Source organism: Coregonus lavaretus (genome assembly GCF_964263955.1).
Source record: "Coregonus lavaretus genome assembly, chromosome: 5".
NCBI classification, from domain to species: domain Eukaryota; kingdom Metazoa; phylum Chordata; class Actinopteri; order Salmoniformes; family Salmonidae; genus Coregonus; species Coregonus lavaretus.
Window position 1 is genome coordinate 65,381,598 of NC_139992.1, and position 21,252 is coordinate 65,402,849.

At 43.0% G+C, this 21,252-nt stretch overlaps 1 protein-coding gene across 6 annotated transcripts in view; it reads right to left on the reverse strand.

Annotated features, from left to right (window-relative positions):
* LOC311129795 (activin receptor type-1-like) overlaps positions 1–20,907 on the reverse strand; it is a 31,757-nt gene extending 10,850 nt beyond the window's left edge. The window contains exons 1-5 of one of the 6 annotated variants that reach the window (XM_084162244.1): positions 20,886–20,907; positions 3,381–3,454; positions 2,549–2,794; positions 1,977–2,240; positions 396–656 (exon numbers count right to left, since the gene is read on the reverse strand). In XM_084162244.1, the coding sequence (XP_084018370.1) occupies positions 396–656; positions 1,977–2,240; positions 2,549–2,794; positions 3,381–3,454; positions 20,886–20,887 (847 nt within the window). In that variant the 5' untranslated portion in view covers positions 20,888–20,907. Of the gene's footprint in view, positions 1–395; positions 657–1,976; positions 2,241–2,548; positions 2,795–3,380; positions 3,455–12,548; positions 12,696–14,952; positions 15,162–15,189; positions 15,237–20,356; positions 20,740–20,885 lie in introns of those variants that run through there. The other 5 variants (XM_084162248.1, XM_084162247.1, XM_084162246.1 and 2 more) reach the window with 5 other exon arrangements.
* Positions 20,908–21,252: the final 345 nt, after the last annotated feature.

The window sequence follows — 21,252 nt, forward strand, 5'->3', positions numbered from 1 at the left end:
TATTTTCAGATTTCGATATCAACAAACGCGGCCAAAAGTACAGTAAATGTAAAATGCACATAAAATCAACAGTGTAATATTTGGATTCAGTCTTTTGTCAGATTAACTGTTTTGTTCTCACCTTTAGTCTAATAATTTCCCCATAATCTACAAACTGTTCCCTTTTTATTGCTACCATGGTTATGCATATGCTTTCCATATTTCTTCTGTAAGAAACATTTAAATGTAGCTCTATCCACATAGGCCAATGCAAGGGGTTTAAGGGGTTAATAACCTTGGTTTGAATGCAAATGTGCATCACACAGACCTCCATTAGAATACAGATGCATATGAATGAATGTGTGCCATTGTGTGTGTCCCAAATAGGGTGCCAAGTGGCCAGTGTATTTATTTACCTATAACAGGCAGCTCCACAGTGATGTTCATGTTACACAGGTGGCCCTGGCAGCACTCCACAATCTGGTCGCGGGAGGGCGGCGTCTTGCAGGTCATCCTGCTCTGCTCGTACACCTTGAAGCAGCCCTTCTGGAAGACCAGGGCTCCGTCGCTGACCGTCAGACTGGAGAAACAGTGCTGGCCCATGCAGCGCTGCCCGGTGGCACACGACCGCCCCTTGCACACACACTCGTGCTCGCCGGCGGACTTCACTTTCTCCTCTGGACAGGAAACAGAAATTCAGAATTATTGCTCATGGAGTAGGGTGAAGTTGACCCTAAACGCTGATCTTGGGTCAGTTTGTATTTACCCACTAATGGTTAAGTTTAGGAATGGGGGAGGGGAAGCTGATCCTAGAGCTGTACTTAGTGGAAACTTCACCTTGGAGCTAGTCACCATACTAACATTTGCTTTCCCTTCAACCCTACCTCTATGATACACTATACAAAAGTATGTGGACACCCCTTGAAATTAGTGGATTCGGCTAGTTCAGTCACACCCGTTGCTGACAGGTATATAAAATCGAGCACACGGCCATGCAATCTCCATAGACAGACATTGGCAGTAGAATGGCCTTACTGAAGAGCTCAGTGACTTTCAACGTGGCACCGTCATAGGATGCCACCTTTCCAACAAGTCAGTTCTTAACATTTCTGCCCTGCTAGAGCTTCCCCGGTCAACTGTAAGTGCTGTTATTGTGAAGTGGAAACGTCTAGGAGCAACAACAGCTCAGCCGCGAAGTGGTAGGCCACACAAGCTCACAGAACGGATTTGGCGGATGCCAGGAGAACGCTACCTGACCCAATGCATAGTGCCAACTGTAAAGTTTGGTGGAGGAGGAATAATGGTCTGGGGCTGTTTTTCATGCTTTGGGCTAGGCCCCTTAGTTCCAGTGAAAGGGAAATCTTAACGCTACAGCATACAATGACATTCTAGACGATTCTGTGCTTCCAACTTTGTGGCAACAGTTTGGGGAAGGCCCTTTCCTGTTTCAGCATGACAATGGCCCCGTGCACAAAGCGAGGTCCATACAGAAATGGTTTGTCGAGATTGGTGTGGAAGAACGTGACTGGCCTGCACAGAGCCCTGACCTCAAACCCATCGAACACCTTTGGGATGAATTGGAACGCCGACTGCGAGCGAGGCCTAATCACCCAACATCAGTGCCCGACCTCACTAATGCTCTTGTGGCTGAATGGAAGCAAGTCCCCGCAGCAACGTTCCATCATCTAGTGGAAAGCCTTCCCAGAAGAGTGGAGGCTGTTATAGCAGCAAAGGGGGGTACCAACTCCATATTAATGCCCATGATTTTGGAATGAGATGTTCGACGAGCAGGTGTCCACATACCTTTGGTCATGTAGTGTATCGTCATAAATATTAAATCACCTCTATGATATGCGTACCTATCTTCTTAAAAAATAAGTTGTAAGTGATATATCTTTACGTCTAAAAACTAAAATAAGTGAGAGATGGAGCTTCAGTGAGGCCAAGATGATGAAAAATTTTGAAATTATTTAAGTGAAAACAGGGTGGTGCGTTACCTTTCGCTGGTGCTTCCACGGTGACGTTCATGTTACACAGGTGCCCCTGGCAACACTTGACTATGTGGCTGGGAGAGGGAGGGGTGGCGCAGGTGGCTCTCCCCTGGTCGTCATCCTGAAGGCAGCCCTTCTGGTGAACCACATACCCGTCACTGATCTTCACAGAGGAGAAACACTGCTGGCTCGTACAGCGCTCTCCTCCCTCACACGACCGTCCCTCACACACACACTCATTGTCTTGCAAGGTAGGCAGCACTTCCTCATCTGTTCAATAAAAAAGGGAGATCAGCGAAATCCATGAAACCTTGTAATTCTCATTCATTTAAACAAATATCAAATATAACGACTCTTTCGGTAGTTTTGTTTATGCAGCATTTCACTAATGTACCCAAATGGCCTTCAAGCAAATGAAAAACGAAATGTAAATGTGTTATTAACTAAATCATTATGCAAAGTGGTGATGTTATGGCAGGTAGATATTTGTAGTGGTAATGTGAGTGACTCAGCATGCTGATAGTGTTGAGGGAGGGATAAAAGCATGTGTAATGATTTCAATGAAAACAATGTGTCACCTTTCTCTGGGTCTGCCACTGTGACATTCATGTTACAAAGGTCGCCATGGCAGCACTCCACAGTCAAGTTATGGGATGGGGGGCTTTCGCAACTTATGGACCCTTCGCCACGGCTCACAATGCACCCCTTCTGTCGGAAGGACGTGGCGTTCTGGATGGAGACGGCCGAGAAGCACTGCTGGCCAATACACCGGTCTGCCCTGTCGCATGACGGCCCGTCGCACAAACACTCATAGTTGCCCTTATCTGCACAGTCATAAGACCAGACAGACATTCTTAGTATTCTCCATTCATTTCAAACTCAAACTAACAAAATCACAACACATACTGAGGGATATAACTGAAAATAAACACATTTAACCATCAACAGAGGCATAAAATATGCAGACATTCGGCATTGTTAATATGTGAATATTGTGGTCATGTTAGTGCAGGAGCTTTGCTATGTTCAACCTCCCTCATTCTTATAATGAGCATGTTATCATTTAGCTGCTCCACTACAGTAGATGATGCAGAATAATAAGTATCCCCAGCCAGCCAGACCGTGACAGTGAGAAATCCTCAGTTCTCCCAGAGCCCAGTCTGCAAGCCTGTCACCGCAGTTGTTAAAAAAATGCTGCGAGACAGCGGGGGAGAGGGAGAGAGACAAAGCACGCCCTCGACAGAAAAATGTAAACTCACTACGCAGATTCGGAGCCGTGTACTTGGCCGAATGTATGGGAAATGGTACTGAATGCGTGTAATCTCTGAAGCGGCTACCTAATGTACCCAAATCTCTTTGTTCGTGAGAATAGCCATGTTTTTGTATTAAGGAAAGGTGTCAAAATCTTACCTTCCACACTGGAAGAGGTTAAAACCAGAAGTATGAAAACCAGAATAAACATGTCGCCATCTAACATTGCAGACCTGGAAGAGACAGAAGTTGTGATTAGACGACCATATGACATTGGAATAATGTGTTCACTAAACACAGACCTTCAAAATAGCTTACAATTTAGAATGTTCTCAGAAAGATACAAGATACATACATTTATTTGTGTCACATAATTTTGACAATCAACTTCTATGTAAATGCCTTTGTTATGTCCACTAAAATGATTTCAAGCCATTGCTGTGACAGGATAAAATGAAAGAAAGAAAGAAAGAAAGGGAGGGGTTTAGATTTAAGAGCGCCATCATAGATGGGAATTTTACTGAGAGAGAAAGACCTTTCCTTGTTTTCAGTAAAGAGTCAACACCAAGTTTAAAATGCTCAAGTAAAGTGGGTCTCATGCCTTCCTGTTGTCCTGGCAACAAGGTGTTGAGTGGCAAGCAATGGGGAGACTGGTGCGCTCCTATTGGCTGAGCTGTGCCTGTGAGAGAGAGACAGCCTGCTTGGCAGCGAGGGGAGCAGACAGATGCGGGAGGAGAACGAGGAGGATGGGAGAGGGGCACCGCACGGCGCACCAATGTGGGAGCCCAAATAGAAACATTTCCAATGAGGAGGCTGTCTTTAAACCTTCAATATGTGTCTTAAGGCACATCCACATACATGTACATTTATGTCTGTTTGATTTCGGCTGTGATCTGTCTGATTCAAGCCGGGCCCACCACACTCTGCAGCAACACAGCCGTACTCCATAAAAATAGGATGCACGTTTTCAAAAACTATTCCTGTACTAATTCCACACTGATAAGATTTGATGCTTGTTGTTGTGGGAGGATATCGCCCTCCAATTCCGCCACCTATTCCCCATGCAGCGTGTTTATGACATACTAAGCCCGGGCTGACCGTTATCTTGGCAGTGTTTGTGTCTGCCCACTGATAAATACCCTAGTGTGTTTTCCCAAAGCCTTTGTGCCCGCTCCCAGACATAAATGTTAGCATTCCCCCAATGCCGTCTGTATGGCCCCACTCACACAGACCACATGCTGCTCCTTTAATCAGAGCACAAAACAGAGGCTGCCACTGAGAGATAATCAGGGGCTCTGTGCATAGCAGAGTGGGGGCAGGGAGGGGTCAGGAGGACTGAGGGTGGTACCCAGGGGGCACACAAGTATGGCCAGGGGGCAACGAGAGAGCAGGGGGACAGAGGGAGGGAGGGCACTGAGGAAGAAAGGAGGGTGGCAGATGGATAGGGGGACGCACAAAAAACGAGGACAGGTCACAGACTGGTAAGGGAGGACAATGAGGGGGTAGGCTGGTTAAGGTGGACAGTATAGTTTGGTTAGGCTTTAGTTAAGGTTGCAAAATTACGGCAATTTTTCCAAAATTCCCAGGTTTTCCAAAAATCCTGGTTGGAGGATTCTGGATGTCCTGCATAATCCCTCCTGGTTGCGGCAATTTTGGAGAAAGTTACTAGAATTCTGCAACCCTAGTTAAGGTGAGAACAAACACGGTGCAGCAGCATATAGGGATGGCATAAAATGACACAGATCTCCCCAACACCCTGATACAGGATGCTGCCCTCCAGGCACTTAACATCCATCCCTGACAGATCAATATATCACCTCAATTATCTGCCTAGTGCATCTCAGCCACTTCCACTTAATCTGCTCAATCACTAGCCTTTAACTAAATGGGAGTGCTTCAGTCGGTCTCTTTCACATAAAAAAATAAAATAAATCATTGTCTGTCTGCAGTCTGCCTCCATACAAAGACGAGAATGCTACATTTTTTGGAGGATAGCCTAACTTTTGCAGCATATCAAAGGCAAAACCCTTACGCCATCTTGCGAGGACAGCTAGCAGCAATGCCTGTGTTGAATAACAAACCGGGTCGTGCAAGACAGAGGCAGACTGATTTTATGCAATATTTGTGTTGAGGGATTAACATGTGCTCCTCCTGATATTGGAGACCTCAGAGTGGATCCTCAGAGAGAGAGAGAGAGAAACAAGGCCAGCAGCATCTGCAGAACACATTGAGCAAAGCAGAGAGAGCAGTACATTTTGAGTTGTGTGTCTGTGCATGTGCTCCCTCTGTCCCTGCATATTGAATATCTCTGGCAGTCTCCTGGCTGTAGTGAGTTCACAGAGCTGACATCCTGACAGGGGTGTGCCGCTTCACCCCCCTCCCTCCACAATCCCCCCTCTCCCAGTCTCAGGGAGGGAGGTCAGGCAGTTCTCGTTGGTTGCCATTTTCTGTGTATCTTGGGCTAGTATCTAGTTTCACTGTAATACAGTCGGCCAAGGGAAGGATAAAACACAAGAGGGGAGATCAAATACCGATCAGCCTCTAAAGTACATAAGCAGAGGATTGGAAGGCGGGGTGTTGGCAGTGGAAAGGCTTTGCTGAGATGTTGTCCGAGGACCAAGTGGGACCAAACAAAAATGTGGCCAAGTTGTGGTTGAGGCAGTTCGAAAAAGAATCAGGTTTCATGCAGTCCTCCTCCTCGCTCTAAAACGATCCTGAAACAATTCAAAGTCCCTGCTCCTTTTCAAAACCCAATGTTTGCATTAAAATGAACATTTCAGTGTTGACTGTTGAGTCACTTGCACACACCAGATAATTGGATTGATACTTCCTCTTCTACCCAACCATCATGATTCAATCATATGTTTGGTTGCGATATACTTAGATAGTGCTCAGGTAACGATTGGTGGGATGCAGTGTATAACATTATATTTTGTCTGATGCGAGGTCCTCCCATACCCAGTGTGTGTGTTGCTGCTTGAGCCTGGGCTGGGAGCCCTGCAGGAGCTGCTGAGTCATCGGGCTGCCGAGCTGGGAGATAGGAGGTGGAATCTGTGTCTGAGCTTGGTGCTGGCATAGTTACCATGGCACAAATAGCCCCAGCACCAGGGGAGCCGCAGGGAGGGAGAGCTGTGCATAGCTGACCCAGTCTGGCCTGATCTGGGGCCCATGCCTCCCCTCACATGTCCCCGTCCCACTTAGCGAGGAGTGTGACACCAGAGACACGGAGATGGCCAACTCCGAGGTGGACGTGGGTGTGACACAGACAGTGCCGAGGTCAAATTAGCCCTCTGCAAGCTCACCTGGCATTCACACAGCAGACTAGCACAGCATATCGAATCAAACACTCGCCACCTCATTCAGAGGGGCAGTCTCTGCTCGCAGCCAAACAGCCAAGTGAATCAGAATGAACAAAGTAAAGCTGACATAGGATTGCAGTGTTTATTTGGTTGTTTACAAAACCGGTCTGGAAACTGTAAAGAGAGAGAACCACAAATAGCCTTGGCTATAGACAGGTGCAGCTACGATAAATATACTTACTATAGGTTATATGGGGAAAGGCGCATCTCACAACAGATTGCAGCCCATGACTGGTTGTGACATGCAGAATGCCATACAAACACAAAACCATTGCCCATTCAAATTGAAAATGTCGCAATTTCAACAAACACAGATGTGTTTTTATTTTATATTATAGTGTACTAGGAGCAGGGAAGAAAATGTCCTTGCTTCCAATTGAACAGCAGAGAAATGCTCCTGTTAAATTTAAGTGTAGTGCTTAAAATCAACAGAAAGGACAACTTCTGTCGTACCCAGGCAATGCTGTTCAAGTCATCCAATGATTAATCAAAGTTTTTGTTATTTTGTTTTTCTTTTAGCATTCAGCTTGCATATTTATGCCGCATTTTGTACTTCCATTTAGGGACATTACACTTCAAGAATGTGTCATACTACAACAAAAACCCAAACAAACAAAAATGAACAAAGTGCTCTGTAAAAGCTAAACAGTCGAAAGAATTCTGGGCCGAAAACGACTCTGCCATGTTAATTAATTACGGCATGCTAGACAGCTAACAACTGGGGGTTGCCATAATCACACTAAATCTGTTCATTGGATGAAAACACTCATTAACCTATGGAAATACTGCTCCACCCTTGCGCCAGGGGCCTCATCAAATGGGAGATTAAAGAGATAAAGTGAAAAGCCCCCAGGACCCTATGGAATCTACATTGCCCCATTCGGCTCATTCTGGCCCTGCCGGAGCTATCTTTCCTTTCTCTCTCTAGGACTCCAACTCAGCAGCCAACTCTCTCACAATGTAAGGAATGTAATAAAGTGCAAAATGGCCCTTTTCTTGTAAAATCACAATACTGACACTCCTGTCCTGGTAAGAGGTGAGCGCAGCAGGTTTGGTTCCAGGATACGGTGCAGGAAAGGGTCATTTCTGATACACATACAGTACCAGTCAAAAGTTTGGACATACCTACTCATTCCAAGGTTTTTCTTTATTTTTACTATTTTCTACATTGCAGAATAATAGTGAAGACATAAAAACTATGAAATAACACATATGGAATCATGTAGTAACCAAAAAAGTGTTAAACAAATCCAAATGTATTTTATATTTGAGATTCTTCAAAGTAGCCACCCATTGCCTTCATGACAGCTTTGCACATGCTTGGCATTCTCTCAACCAGCTTCATGAGGTAGTCACCTGGAATTCATTTCAATTAACAGGTGTGCCTGTGGAATGTCTTCCCTTCTTAATGCATTTCAGCCAATCAGTTGTGTTGTGACAAGGTAGGGGGGGTATTCAGAAGATAGCCCTATTTGGTAAAAGACCAAGTCCATATTATGACAAGAACAGCTCAAATAAGCAAAGAGAAACGACAGTCCGTCATTACTTTAAGAAAGGAAGGTCAGTCAAACCAGAAAATTAAGAACTTTTAACGTTTCTTCAAGTACCATCAAGCGCTATGATGAAACTGGCTCTCTTGAGGACCGCCACAGGAAAGGAAGACCCAGAGTTACCTCTGCTGCAGAGGATAAGTTCATTAGAGTTACCAGCCTCAGAAATCGGCAATTAACTGCACCTCAGATTGCACCTCACAGAGTTCAAGTAACAGACACATCAACATCAACTGTTCAGAGGAGACTGTGTGAATCAGGCCTTCATGCTCAAATTGCGTCAAAGAAACCACTACTAAAGGACACCAATAATAAGAAGAGACTTGCTTGGGCCAAGAAACACGAGCAATGGACATTAGACCGGTGGAAATCTGTCCTTTGGTCTGATGAGTCCAAATTTGAGAATTTTGGTTCCAACCGCCATGTCTTTGTGAGACACAGAGTAGGTGAATGGATGATCTCCGCATGTGTGGTTCCCACCGTGAAGCATGGAGGTGGTGGTGTGATGGTGCTTTGCTGGTGACACTGTCAGTGATTTATTTAGAATTCAAGGCACACTTAACCAGCATGGCTACCACAGCATTCTGCAGCGATACGCCATACCATCTGGTTTGCGCTTAGTGGGACTATCATTTGTTTTTCAACAGGACAATGACCCAAAACACACCTCCAGGCTGTGTAAGGGCTACTTTACCAAGGAGGAGAGTAATGGAGTGCTGCATCAGATGACCTGGCCTCCACAATCACCCGACCTCAACCCAAATGAGATGGTTTGGGATGAGTTGGACCGCAGAGTGAAGGAAAAGCAGCCAACAAGTGCTCAGCATATGTGGGAACTCCTTCAAGACTGTTGGAAAAGCATTCCTCATGAAGCTGGTTGAGAGAATGCTAAGAGTGCGCAAAGCTGTCATCAAGGCAAAGGGTGGCTACTATGAAGAATCTCAAATATAAAATATATTTTGATTTGTTTAACACTTTTTTGGTTACTATATGATTCCATGTGTTATTTCATAGTTTTGATGTCTTCACTATTTTTCTACAATGTAGACAATACTAAAAATAAAGAAAAATGACTAGGTGTGTCCAAACTTTTGACTGGTTCTGTATATAGGGGCCTATGTACTAGATCATTGGAAATCAGATACAAAATATGTATTTTCTTTGAGCAATACTTTTGTTCCCATCACTCTGGCTTGGACAACGGCCAGAGAGACCCTCCTGAAAATGGTCAGACTTGAACGACCATTTTGTCTCCGATGATCTACTCGTCACTAAGTAGAATGAAGTTTGATTTCCTATCGGACAACTCATGATACCCTGGGATGATGTAGGCAGGGACTACTGATGTGGTCAGACAACCTTGTTTACTTTGAAATGATATTGGAGTGAGGAGAGATGGGAAACAGAGATTGGTACAGCAAAGCAAGTGTTTTGATTCCATCGAATGCAGCAGAGGATCTGAGCGAGACATAACTCTGTAGCCTTCAGACTCAACCTCTGACCCTTTGCACAGGTGAGACATGAGAGCAAGAAATAAATCATTAATGATTGGACCACCACAGAAGCTCTAAAATGTTCTAAAACCCCAAGCATCGAGTGAATTCCAGAACAATTAAATAAAGAAAGTGCTTTGTGCTACAGAGATGAATCAAGGGTAATTATTCAAGAACCAAGTTTATAGCATTGAGAAGAGATTCAAGACAAGAAGTCAGCATAACTGTAAACTGCACCCGGCAGCAGTCAACATGGCACTGTGGACGGAGTTCATTGTAGGACCACCATCACAACACTCGCCACAGCCAATTCAAACACTGTCTTTATGACCTTTAGCAATGTTTGCCGAAAGTGGAATTCACAAACATTCTCCCTCCGAATGACCCTCTGACAAAGTTCAGTGTGCTGGGGCGTAAGGGCTTTCAAAGAGCACCTTGATTTGTATCACACAGACCCTTGTTCCCCCTCTTCTCCACTGTCAGACCTGATTGGTCACATTGGGCTCCCGGACAAAGATCAAGTGTGGGCTTCGAGAGGCTAAACCTCTTATTAAGACTCTAAAATTACAGTAGGGAAGCAACAAGAAGAATCATAGGCGACATCACCAAGCAGAAGGAATTTCAATATGTTTCTATTGATTTTATGTCGTGTGGCAGAAAGTGAACTATGCCGTTGAGAATGGGCTTAACGAGGTCAGTCCCCCCAGCCACACACATCACCCCATACCATCCATGTCTACCTGTCAGCCTGAGACTTCCCACGCTGGCTGAGTCCCACACAGCACTACTGCAGCTGGACCATCACAGTCACACCCTCCTGTCAATGGAAACTTTATGGCCTGGTATTCCTGATATTCAATTGCTCCTTCAATTACAGAGGATAGGTGACAGGACATTATAGGTTATCTGGTGGATCTCCTCTCTCATTGATCTTGAAGCACACAAAAGTGGCACTGTTCAATAGCATTCTCCAGGGCTCTAGGCTGACGTTTTTTACAAGGAGCATGTGGCGCCTAAGTTGAAAAAAGTAGGCGCACACAACAATTTAGGAGCACAATGAAAAATATTTTAGGTAATAAAACTAGAATCCTTCATTTTTCTAGGCGCCCTAGTGCTCCTAAATAAAAATTCCAGGTCACACAGCAAAATATTTAGGCCCATATGCAAGTAAAATGGTGGCCCTTTAGAGCCCTGTTATCTTGTCATGTCATGGGGTTTAATAATTTGGGAACATAATGTAATATTGAGAACAGAGATAATAGGTGACAGTGACAGATTTGGGGGCTATTTACTGTATCAAATATTTACTGTTCGGCCTCCATCACAGGTTTTAGCTATCTTCCTTACAAAGCCATGGAGAGACAACAAATAACAGCTTCACAAAATGGAAAAGGATGTCCAAGTTGAACTGCAGCACAGCACACCACAAACACATGTTTGATATTAGTGAGAGTGTAACTAATGTTAGTCTTGAGATGTGACTCCTGGAAACATGTTTGGTTGCAGAGAAGAGGCTAGGGTTTTCTCAAACTCATGTAATGAAACGTAATATGATACTTTGAGTATTTACACACCATGACAAAAATGGCATCCCTGTTTTTCTCTTCCACCATCAGCTTGTTACATACTGTAGGTATTATGCTAGATCACACAAAATCGTACGTATAATCCTTCCTCTAATACTGCTCATTTAAACTTTCCAAACACAGACTTTACTTAAATAAGGGAATCCTTAAATAATATAAATGAGGGAATCCTTAAAGAAACTAAATGAATGTACAATCAAACATATCAAAGGATCGATCAAACAGAGGTCACCGCTCAATTACACGCAAACCACACCGGCCACGTTGTGTGCTAGCGAGTGTCGCAAAATAAATGTACACATACATGTTAATCATTTCACCCACACTGCTCGCACACGTGAACGAGTGTCTGTGCACTCAAGAGCTAAAATAGAACTTGGTGCTATTTGAGATGCTCCACGCGCTGAAAGTCCCCTCCATATTGGATATCAGGAAGTTACAAACCCACGTGGATGCTGGAAAAACAAACAAGGAGAGCTTAAAGACAACTAAAAACTAACTAGATTTCCCTTTTTAACTGTGGATTAATCGTCAGAGTAGAGAAACACACGATTTTGTATGACTCCGTAGGGTGTCCAAGCAAAAACGCATATTTAAAATATGTTAATTGCGTAGATAATCCTCTAAGAAAAACAATGGTCCAAACTTAATGTCTCTATCAAAATCCGTTCAAAGGTTATTGGAGTATTTACCCTTGTAGGATGGCTAAAATTAGGCTGACTAAATCAAAAAGGGGTCAAAAATTGCACAGCGTCGTGTCAGTTAGGCTGAGCACTGAGCAAATTTCATGTCTGCTGAGCGCAAAACTTGAACGTTCTGAAATTTCTGTGCAACTTCCAGTGCACGTTTACTGTGAACACTGAGGCTGTACCCACTTTAAGTTACAGTTTTAACAGTGGCCAAGTAGGCTACTGTGGCTATTTGATCATAATGTAGGCCTACCAGAGTGGCCTACCATCAAAAACAATAGAGAAGATGCATCCCATAACATTTTTACATGGAAATAGCTGTTCTAGTATTCAGCCTACAGTAGCAGCCAATGTGTGGTGTTCAAGGTAGGCCTACATTCCATGAGACTTTTGAGAGAAAAAAAAACATGCAGGGCTTGAAATTAACCTGTTTATCCACTTGTCCTTCAGACAAGGAGGGGTCTGAAAATGGTGTTGTGTTGTTTGATGCAAGAAACCACTTTGCAAAATAAAATGCATTATTATTCCCATACCATTATTACAGAGAATCAGACAAATTATGCTACCCTCTGCCCATTGGCTACTTAGCTTATTCAAGCCTGTCTCAAAAAACAACACTGCCCCTTTAAGACATAAAAAAAGCTCTTTACCTGACTTGCTTTTCAAAGATGTCTAGAAATGTACATGTTTTGTGCTCTTGTAGGAAGCAATCACTCCCCCATTGCTGACTACAAATTATCCATAACTGGGCTAATAACTCACTAACTAGCAAAGGATATGAACAAAATGTACACACATGGCTACATGCAGCTCTCACTTTGGTCTCAAAACAAGCTCATCTACTCACGACCACAGCTGTAAACACAGTCAGATCGAAGTAAATGGCACAGATCCATATATGGCAATGGTCAATTTGCATATAGGCCTACTGCAGCTCTGATTGGTTATGCCACACCGGTCTGTGTAGAGTACTGGCTGAGTCGTGGGTGTCAATGAAATAGAATCCTACTCCGATGCGTTCTGCTTACAACAGAATCTCTTGCATAGTTTGTTTTGTTTCCGTATGTTGCATTGAAAGTGGCTAATATTGCGTTGATTCGATCACAATTGCCACAGTAAAGGGAAACATTGATAGTGTTAACTAACAGGGAAAACTAGAAAGTTGAGTGAAGTCATGACTGTAAGTCGCTTTGGATAAAAGCGTCTGCGAAATGGCATATTATTATTATTATAAGTTCAATCCGTTGGCTGGGCAGTCTCGGACTACTACTCGCAGTTTAGAGGGAACATTGCCTGACAGGCTCACTTTCCCGTCATCTTTCTTTTAGAATCCACAAGACATAAAACAATATCATTTTGAGACATGATGTAATATTTTCATATTTTTGTATATGCTTTTCATATTAATGTGAAATTCCTGTTCTTTTACGAAGATTTATCACAAAAACAAGCCTGTCTCTGTGAAATGTAAACAGAGCACTGAGCATACCACTAGCTTTTTCTTTTCAAAGCCTTTTACATTTAATTCAGCTTGTGTCTTGCTAATTCAGCTTTTTGCTTTGAAGACGACCACCACAACTTAGACCGGGCTCCCGAGTGGCGCAGCGGTCTAAGGCACTGCATCTCAGTGCTTGAGGCGTCACTACAGACCCCCTGGTTTGATTCCAGGCTGTATCACAACCGGCCGTGATTGGGAGTCCCATAGGGCGGCGCACAATTGGCCCAGCGTCGTCCGGGTATGGCCGGTGTAGGCCTTCATTGTAAATAAGAATTTGTTCTTAACTGACTTGCCTAGTTAAATAAATAAAAAATAAAACATGTAAAGTCCTCAAAAGTTGCGTCGAGAAAGCTGCACCGCTCTGTCGACAGAGCTCGGTGCTTATTATCGGATGTATTAGGTTACAAAATCCTACTTTTTGGATATACTGTTAATGAAATGTTAGAGAAATACCACTCTGAACTATTCAGAACATGAATAATCATATATGTCTTAGTAAAATGTATAACATAAGGAAGTGACATTTCATCACCAAAGCGCATTTTCACCCCCTCGGGGTAGGGTGGGTGGACACCCTGGGGTAGAGTGGGTGGACACCCTAGACTCCGGGTCAAACTTCTACAAAGAACCAGCTAAAAAGAGGAAATATCTGTGAAATATATTTTCCATAACCAAAATTATTGTATTTTCAGCTGGTGTACAAAACCGAAAGTACAAGACGCAAAAACGAAATATAAAACCGGGAAGCATAGAAATAGTGCACATAGAACAGACCTACCTCTTCTTAGACTTATATCTCACATTTCTATGTACATTTGGTTGGGTCACCCAAAAAGTTGCATATTGCAGCTTTAAATTCTATTAGTATTCTACATCCACTCCAAAGCCCGGGAATGGGGAGCAAGGAGAGGCAGAGAAACCAAACAGAGCCATAACGTTCCCCTAACAGCTGAGCAATAAGAGCGCTGAAGCGAGTGAACCACTCATAAAATGTGTATTGCAGACTGTCTCTAGTGCAGTCTAGGGGTAATGGGAGCGCGAGGAGTCAGGAACACTGCGGATCTGTGTCTGCGCTAGTCTGTGCAGACGGCAGACTCCAGTCTCCATTTGCTTTTCACCCACATTTGCACAGAGAATAGAACCAGAAATCAATAACCCACTGGATAGCCACCAAAGGAGAGGCACCCGGCAGCAGGAGCAGACACACACATACACACAGCACACACACAGAAGCAGGACCAAAGTCTGGCTGGGGCACAGTCATTCTCTGTCTGACTTCCTGTCTCGCACTGAGCCGAGGCTGCAGAGGCCGCCAGGCCCCAGACGACTAGGCTACACTCATCCTAATATGTTTCGGCTGTACAAGGCTTATGATTATTAAAGGCTCAAGGATTTCGACTAAAAATAACATGCAGACAGAGGCCACGTCCTAAAAAGCAGTGGACACAAGGGTGAAACAGGCCAAGCGATCCACATGCTGTGTTCCTCCGCCCCACCGCCTCCACAACTGTCAGGTCCACTGCTAATCCAAATAGAAAACTAAAAGCACAACTTACTCGCATGTCATCGCGCGGCACACATAGTCAGCAGCGCCAGCCTCGCAGCTGATGGGTCCTTAAAGAGATTGCTGCTCCGTCGCTGGAGTCTCTGCCAAGTCCTACCCGCTCCCACTCGCAATCCCTTTCTCCGTCCCACCCACACAAGCACATTCATACACACAGGGATGCAACCAACCACACACTCAGTTACACACTCCTCCTCTTCCCTCACAGGCTGATTTGAGACAGATCTACCTGAGCCAACCCCAGACTCCTGCTCAGACTTGAAGCTCTGTGCGTCTGTGGACGGCGCAGTCTGTTGTTAATGACAGTGTGTGTAACCAGATCCTCCCGTAGGCCAGTCAGGGCTCTCTCTCTCTCTCTCAAAGCAAGGCAAGCTCTTCTCTCCTCCCTCTGCTCTGTTCTTATATTGTTCCAGCCTATACTGCCAGCTGTTTCTGACAGCCAAATTACTGTGTACAGAGAAATGATTGCTGTCGGAGGACTATGTTTCCCTTTCTCGTTTTCTAAAATGTTCAGGCCTCTGTGGGCATATATTATATATTAGGTAAACCGTGCATGACTTAAACGATCATCTACTAGATCAGGGTTTCCCAAACTCGGTCCTGGGGCCCCCCCTGGGTGCACATTTTGTTTTTTTTGCCCTAGCACTACACAGCTGATACAAATAACCAACTCAAATCAAATCGTATGTCACATGCGCCGAACACAACAGTTGTAGACTTTACCGTGAAATGCTTACTTACAAGCACTTAACCTTAAGAAATAGAGTTAAGAAAATATTTTAAATAAAATAAAGTACAAAATAAAAAGTAACACAAAAAAATTACATAACAATAACCAGGCTATATACAGGGGGTACCGGTACAGAGAGTCAATTTGCGGGTGTACAGGTCAGTCGAGGTAATTTGTACATGTAGGTAGGGGTAAAGTGACTATGCATAGATAATAAACAGTGAGTAGCAGGGGGGGTCAATGTAAATAGTCTGGTGGCTATTTACATTATCAAGCTTTGATTATTTGAATCAGCTGTGTAGTGCTAGGGCAAAAAACTAAACGTGCACCCAAGGGGGGCCCCAGGACCAAGTTTGGGAAACCCTGATCTAGTAGATGATCGTCCATAATTTAAATAAAAAAGTTTGAAAAAACATTACGGAGCTGTAATAAGGGAAACATGGTAATATCCAGAATCACATAGGCACGATATCATTACAACAATGTGTTTTGTTCCACCATCAAAACAGCTTTAATAAACCTATTCCATTGCTTTAACGGCTTTGTTAACTGTGACTACTTAAAATTAACATTACATCTTCATGGAAAAAAGGAGTGCCACATTTCTGAGCAGTCTACCAGAGATTTTCACAACATTCACCACAGTGTCATTGGGCCAAAGCACAATGATTACATTGTCAGGAGGGACACTGGAGAAAGAGCGCTAATCAGGACGTTATGGGTGAGCAGGCAAGATCAAGTCAGACCTTTCACCTCAGTTGAATAGAGCAGGAACCCTGAGAGCCCCTTGTGTCTGACCCATGTCTCCGTCCAGACTGACGTCCTGCTATCTGACCGCTTATCAGCAGACTCCAGGATGCGAGTCACTGAGCTCACCAGGCGCCCACAAAGGCAGCATGACCTCAGTGAAGAGGCAAGGATTCAGCGAAACTAGCAAGACACTCTCCAGATCACCAACCACTCACTCACACAGCTCCATTAGTAGGTAGTAGGTACAGATATCCAGCAAAGCTCTACTATTCTGAACAACTTTCGTCAAAGCTAATTCTATCAATTATACTGAACAACAATATAAAACTCAACATGCAACAATTTCAAAGATTTTGCTGAGTTACAGTTCATATAAGGAAATCAGTCAATTGAAATAAATTCACTAGGCCCTAATCTAGGGTGACTGGACAGGGTCGCAGCCATGGGTGGGCATATGCCCATCCACTTGGGAACCAGGCCCAGCCAATCAGAATGAGTTTTTCCCCACAAAAGGGCTTTATTACAGACAGAAATACTCCTCATCACCCCGCTCCCCCTCCCCTCAGACGATCCCGCAGGTGAAGAAGCCGGATGTGGAGGTCCTGGGCTAGCGTGGTTATACGTGGTCTGCGGTTCTGAGGCCGGTTGGACGTACTGCCAAATTCTCTAAAACGACATTGGAGGTGGCTTATGGAACATTGAATTCTCTGGCAACAGCTCTGGTGGACATTCCTGCAGTCATCATGACAATTGCACGCTCCCTCAATAATATAATATAATATGCCATTTAGCAGACGCTTTTATCCAAAGCGACTTACAGTCATGTGTGCATACATTTTTACGTATGGGTGGTCCCGGGGATCGAACCCACTACCCTGGCGTTACAAGCGCCATGCTCTACCAGTTGAGCTACAGAGGTCCACAACTTGAGACATCTGTGGGATTGTGCTGTGTGACATAAATTCACATTTTAGAGTGGTAATTTTATTGTCCCCAGCACAAGGTGCACCTGTGTAATTATCATGCTGTTTAATCAGCTTCTTGATATGCCACACCTGTCAGGTGGATGGATTATCTTGACAAAGGCTCGAATGCTGACTAACAAACACATTTGTGCACAAAATTTGAGAAAAATAAGTTTTTTGTGCATATGGAACATTTCTGGGATCTTTTATTTTAGCTCATGAAACATAGGACCAACGCTTTACATGTTGCGTTTATATTTTTGTTCAGTGTATATGCACAATTTCTACCATTGTTTCATAGACAGGTGAGAGCTACAGATTCCCTTCAATATTGATGCCAACAAAATAAATGTCCAGTGATCAACACTGCTTTGTGTATTACAAACTGTCTAGTAGTCTATTTCATAAGCAAATTCACCTGTCAATACACACATCGTTCACATCTGTGACAATGTCAACAGTAGGGCCGTCAATCATCAGCTTCAAAAAGACACTACTTTCAAGGATCAAGGCGAGCTGCGAGGCATGCCTGCCTCAACACATCACGATGATCTCACACAGTAGTCGCCACTGTAACTTAGTCACCTCAGACAGCTGAGCATTTACACAACATCATCGTGAACTCTTGACTAATTTGAGCATGGAGGCTAACATTGGATTCTTTATGACACACTGGAGAGACACTGATGCCTATGGGATGTAAGGAGATTATTTGTTTCATCAACTAGAATCCACTAAAGGGAGTAAGAGACAACTGATTGACATTGACATTCACAGCCAATAACTGACTTAATGTGAGTGTATAACCGGTTTGAGAAGTTTATTGAAAAGAGCAGGACCTCTAAATTATGACACCAATGACTTGTATGTGTTATGTAGAAGGAACATTTATATCAATATGCACCCCATTCCAATGCACCAGAAGTGTTAATATTATGTAATGTGGCTACAAGTGAGGCCAAAAGTAATTAGATAGTGTGCTGTCTGTGCATGCTCTTCTTTGGTCCTCTTTTAAATGAAAGCACGCAAAGAAGTGAACCATGAACTATCAGGTAGCTTAGTGGTTAAGAGCGTTGTGCCAGTAACCGAAAGGTCGCTGGTTCTAATCCGAGCCAACTAGGTGAAAAATCTGTCGATGTGCCCTTGAGCAAGGCACTTAACCCTAATTGCTCCTGTAAGTCGCTCTGGATAAGAGCGTCTGCTAAATGACTAAAATGTAAATGTAATCAATGTCTTTCGAATGGGACTGTCTTTTGGATGGGATGTTAAACGGGTGTCCTGACTCTCTGTGGTCACTGAAGATCCCATGGCACTTATCGTAAGAGTAGGGTTGTTAACCATGGTGTCCTGGCTAAATTCCCAATCTGGCCATCATGGCCACCTAATCATCCCCAGCTTCCAATTGGCTCATTCATCCCCCCTCTAACTATTCCCCAGGTCATTGCTGTAAATGAGAAGGTGTTCTCAGTCAATTTACCTGGTAAAATAAGGGATAAATACACATTTGCCCCAATGTCGTGAAATATGTATAGTGTCTTCCACATCTCTGGCTACAGGACCATTGTGATGCTTATTGCCCAGCGTGGGATTGATGGAGGCACACAATCAAGAAGGAGTGATGCTCCCAACAAAGTCTACATAACAAAGGCACACTAACAACATGACAACTGGATGTAATTTTGCGCCTATGAATGACTAACCCCTGAGCATAAAAAATTGCAGCTGTAAGAAGTTAAAGGAGCAATCAACAATTGCTACATCCATGTTTGGACTAATAGATTAATGAAATGTACCCATTGATTCTTGAAGAATACAACAACTGTCTCATTAGCTTAGTCCAATTGTCGTATGCCATCAGAACCCGAAATATGAACTTGTTTTACTCCCATGTTGGTAAACAACTAAATGTAAACAAACACTATATAGCCCCAAAACATGGTTAAAACTATAATTTGATATCATGTGTTGAGTCAGTCCTTGCATCCATAGCTCTGTCTATACATTTGAGATTGTTTACATTTCTCCAACCCCATCCCTCAGCCTTTTACTTAAACAGGGGTGGGGAATACACTTTGATACTGTTTCTGCTGCTGATTGCCTGCATTAAACAAATCAAGATCTAGGCTACTATCTATATCTTGCCCATAGATTATTGAATTGAGTTAAAGCTGCAATATGTAACTTTTTGGGTGAACCAACCAAATTCACATAGGAATGTTAGTTATAAATCTGTCATTCTCATTGAAAGTAAGTCTATTATTATATATTATATTATATATTATATATTATATTATTATAAGTCTAACAAGCGGTAGATCTGTTCTATGTGCGCTATTTCTATGCTTCCCGTTCTTAAGTTTCGTTTTTGCGTCTTTTACTTCCGGTTTTGTACCCCAGCTTCAAACAGCTTAAAATACAATATTTTTGGTTATGGAAAATATATTTCACAGCAGTTTAGATGGTACAATGATTTTCTACACTATACTTGCTTGTTTTGTGACATAAAGTGAAATTATGCGAACTATTATAATTTTTGTAACCAGGAAATGGCGAAGCGATTTCTGCATAGTTAATAAGGGGAGTTTGGGTTATTAGGTTATTGTGGCATTCCCATCTACTGGAAACAATTACAAAAATGCTATCCTTCACAACTTTCATTTTTTCTCTCCAGATTGAAAAAATATAGTTGCCTAAAGGATAGTTTATAGGCCTAGTATTTCAAAGAGATAAATTAACCTTATCTGGTTGACCTGAAGTTTGTGAGAGAGACTTGAATGTGTCATCCACTGACTTTCCCATCGAGAAAACGGTGATATAGTTAGGCTACAGGTTACGTTTGTACTATTTAGGGTCCGCGCAAGTCCAAAGAATATGCTACGCCTAAGACTATCTACAGGTAGCTACATATTCCAAATTAAAGATACAAATATAAAATCAAATAAATAACTTACCTTACATGTAAAACTTACTAAGTGCTTTGAGGACGCACAGACGTAGCCTAATGTGCTAAAAGCACAAGTCAGGCTAGTCTGCCATCTCCCGAAAATTCACCGACAATAACCTATTTGTTTTGATTCCTTCAAATGCAAGATTCCAGTTTCAGCCGACATTGCCCTTCGACTTCGATACAATGTTACAATTTAACGAACGTTCATCATTCAAAGTAATACAATGTTGCGGTCAGTAACTTCGCAGGCGTTCCATAAACTTTGGCGTTCTTCACTCGATATTCGTATGGAGTGAAGCTACTATACCGCAATTCCTAGGAGGAAGTAGGCCTGCAACTCACTGTAATTAGAGGACCATTACAACATCATTTCCTCTGGGCATATTCCCACACCAGCCACCTAGGTAGGCGGTCACCTATGATATTTGAATTTGAAGTGTATTCTTTTTCAATCTCATATCTGTCTTGAAAAACATGCATGTTAGGAAAACATTATATCCTATGTTCAACAAATTGTCATCCATGAGACTTACATTCAAGAAACAAATCCCTGAATAGGCTACTTTAGACAACATAAGGAGCCATTATATATAAAACCTTACACCTATCAAATCGTTTTAGATCAGAGAAGGGAGGAGATAAATATGTTTTTTTCATCCGCTGCATTGCAATCGCCTCATACGAGACATCATGATCTCGCGAGTATAGTGAAACAGAACGTGAGCTCGCGAGATCAGGATGGCTCGTACGAGGCTAAAATTGCAAGCCCATTCATTGAAAATTAGCCTAATGTTTGAAGACTTGGTCTAATTAGAAGGTCTTCAAATAATAAAGAAGATCAAATATATATATATATTTTTAAAAAACAATATTTAATATATATATATATATATATATATA